The sequence below is a fragment of the Cucurbita pepo genome, chromosome 11 (assembly GCF_057944985.1).
Source record: "Cucurbita pepo subsp. pepo isolate OVF chromosome 11, ASM5794498v1, whole genome shotgun sequence".
Taxonomy (NCBI): domain Eukaryota; kingdom Viridiplantae; phylum Streptophyta; class Magnoliopsida; order Cucurbitales; family Cucurbitaceae; genus Cucurbita; species Cucurbita pepo.
Genome location: NC_141808.1, coordinates 5,210,237 through 5,213,417, shown reverse-complemented (window position 1 = coordinate 5,213,417; position 3,181 = coordinate 5,210,237). Strand labels below are relative to the sequence as shown.

The 3,181-nt window shown below is 33.7% G+C and overlaps 1 protein-coding gene across 1 annotated transcript; it reads left to right on the top strand.

The window, feature by feature from the left end:
- Window positions 1–775: 775 nt before the first annotated feature.
- Window positions 776–2,567, top strand: LOC147790144 (exopolygalacturonase-like). The gene is made up of 4 exons (XM_087128338.1): window positions 776–989; window positions 1,075–1,377; window positions 1,483–2,001; window positions 2,086–2,567. The coding sequence occupies exons 1-4, from the start codon at window positions 855–857 to the stop codon at window positions 2,347–2,349; spliced, it is 1,221 nt and encodes a 406-aa protein (XP_086984464.1). The 5' UTR covers window positions 776–854; the 3' UTR covers window positions 2,350–2,567.
- The last annotated feature ends 614 nt before the right edge of the window (window positions 2,568–3,181 follow it).

Sequence of the window (3,181 nt, the reverse complement as noted above, 5' to 3'; positions counted from 1 at the left end):
TAATTGAGAAAACCACAGATAAAATTTTATACCTTTAAATGTCCCAAATGATAATTGATAGTGAATGAATGTGATTCTAGAGCGGATTCTAAAAAATAGATTACAAATTCTCTAGAGCTGATTATGAAAAACATACGGCAAGTGCGCCCAATAGAATGTATCAATCACCTAACAAGACATGTGAAGAATTGAGAGAAAATTGGATCAAGGGTTTGTCCATTAGGATTGGAAATGGACAAGCCCGACTAAGCAATTTGGGCATGGACGGGCCTCGACGGACCAATATTGCTGAAAAATGACTAAAGAAATTTATTTCCATCACATCGTTTTAATATATTTTTGATACACGCTAATAACAATAAAATCAAAAATATTTATTCTCATCGATATATTTCTGGGAGAAAAAGAGGAAAACTTGTGAGATAGGAATAAACGTAAGAAAAGTATGGAGTAATAGTTTGAAAACTAATATTTTTTTTTTTATTATTATTTTAAAGAATTTTTTGATAAAGTGTTTGGGGATAATTTTTTTTTTTTTTTTTTTTTTGTGGTGGTTCATTTGTTGAAAATTGTGGTATGTACATTTATCTAGTATAGAAATTTAATAAAGGAATTACGCTCGAGCTAGACCAGTCCTCCATCATTTAAGGTAAAACTAATTATAGGGCCTGCCTTAAACCACATACTTATTTTTTAACAAATTTAGGTAGTTTGAATTGGTTATTTTTGTGTTGGTATATAAAGAGAGTTTGAGTTGGTGAATGCATTCAAATCAATTGTTATTTCTAAGAAGTTTGGGAACTTGAACCAAAAGAAAATAAGGCAAAGTAGAAGAGACAAGTGAACTAGAAAGGATGGGATTGATATCAAAGTTTATGGCATTAATACCACTACTGCTATTGTTGGTGGCTAATGCTACCGCTGATGCTACTAGCGGTGTTTTTGATATTACAAAATTTGGTGCCAAACCTAATGCTGATGTTACTCAAGTACGTGTATATTTGTTTAAGTTGATAAACTAAAATTTCATTTTGTATAAAATATTTCTCTCAAATGAAATGGTTGAATTCACAGGCTTTAGCAGATGCATGGAAGGAAGCATGTGCGTCGGCTACTCCAAGTAAAGTATTAGTTCCAAAAGGAACTTATCAATTAGGAGAATCCAGGCTCAAAGGTCCATGTAAAAGTCCTATGGAGCTTCTAGTTGAAGGAACATTACAAGCTTCTCCTACCGACACGGAAGGAGATGGGTTGCTTGTTATGGAATACGTCGATCATTTGACATTGGCTGGTACTGGAGTTTTCGATGGCCAAGGAAAAGCTGGTTGGGAAAAGAATGATTGCCACCTGAAGAAAGAATGCAAAAAGCTTCCCATGGTAAATGCTCGTACTACTTTAATTATAGAAAGAACCCATAATCTGGGTTAGCATTATATGTTTTAACACGGGAGTGTTTTTTCTTTGTTTGTTTAAAATGAGCAGAATTTGAAGTTCAATTTCATCACAAATTCGATAGTGAAGGACATAACTTCATTGGATAGCAAGAATTTTCATATCAATGTTTTGGCCGGCAAGAATCTTACCTTCGATCACCTGAAAATTACTGCACCAGAGCATAGTCCCAACACCGATGGAATTCACATGGGTGATTCAGAAGACGTTTACATTCTCAATACCGCAATCGCAACGGGAGATGATTGTATATCTGTAGGATACACTAACAGAAAAATAACCATTAGTGATGTTACTTGCGGACCGGGACATGGCATTAGCATAGGCAGCTTGGGCAAGTATAAAACTGAAAAAGAAGTGGTAGGAGTTACAGTGAAGAAATGCAAATTAATCGGTACTACAAATGGTGTCAGGATCAAATCATGGCCAGATTCTGCCGTCTCATACCCAGCCTCTGACATGCATTTTGAAGATATTGAAATGGAAAATGTTGCCAACCCTATCATCATAGATCAAGAATATTGTCCATGGAATCAATGCAACCGAAAGGTGTGTATTAAATTCGAACCTCGTTGGTTTCCAACTTATTTTCTTTTGAACAAGTATTAATTAATGTTTGTTTTGAACATCCAGGTTCCATCAACAATTAAGATTAGCAAAGTTAGTTTCAAGAATATCAGGGGCACATCTTCTACTCCCGTTGCAGTCAAACTTGTTTGCAGTAAAAGTCATCCATGTGAGGATGTGGAAATTGCTGATATTGACCTCACTTATAGTGGTAAAGAAGGGCCAATTGTGTCTGAGTGTGCAAATGTGAAACCGACCGTTTCTGGAAAGCAAAACCCTCCCATCTGTGCTAAACCAGCGCCACCTGAAACCACTCCGTCAACTGATTGAATAATCTTTTAACGCCGACAAATGTTTCAATCATTTTTATTTTAGCTTTCAAAATTCGGTTTACAACATGCCACGATGTTGGGCCTGTTTTCAATAATTGTATTTTTTTACATTTAGGAGAAACAATACTTAACGATTCTATTTTTCTACTGTACTAAAGTCGCTACCACATAATTGACATTGCTTTGAAGGAGGAGAAGATCATGAATTCAGTATCACACTGTTCGTGGAGGTTCCTTAGAATGGAAAAGTTACAAATGGAAAGTAATTAAAATTTATATCTAATAAATAATTTTAAAATCACGGCAAATATAGATTTATGGAACACCATTAAAATTTCAAAACCAAGTGTACCGTTTATAAAAATAAATATTAAGGACAAAGGGTCCATTTATAATTTAATTCAAAGTAAACTATTATTGGAATTAACTTAGAAAACATGTGTGTAGCAATCTAGAAAGATCTAGAGAGGACAAGAGTAATAAAGGAAAATAAAATCATAGATATTTCATTAGTTCATAAGAATAAGTACCAAATTAATCAAAGATATCAAGAAAAAGGCTATCCTTATAAGAAGAGTTTTGCTGAATCCATTGCAATGCATCAAAAACGAATGAAAATAGAACCAACAATCATTATGATTTGTTTGTTTCGGAAAATATCTTATCATTACGATTTGCTTGTTTTGGAAAATATCTTATCCCAGAGGGCGTAGAGAGTTCAGAATCCTAATTTGAATAGAAATGATGTCCATAGAAATACAGGATTTTAAGATGTAAATAAGGTAAACACTAGTTTTAGATTAAAAAAAAAAAAAAAAAGCAAACATGTT

Excerpts from the sequence above, each read along its gene's own strand:
- LOC147790144 (XM_087128338.1), top strand. The coding sequence starts at position 855 with ATGGGATTGATATCAAAGTTTATGGCATTAATACCACTACTGCTATTG. Across the intron at positions 990-1,074 it reads CTAATGCTGATGTTACTCAA|GCTTTAGCAGATGCATGGAA; the intron begins GTACGTGTATAT and ends TTGAATTCACAG. Across the intron at positions 2,002-2,085 it reads GGAATCAATGCAACCGAAAG|GTTCCATCAACAATTAAGAT; the intron begins GTGTGTATTAAA and ends TTGAACATCCAG.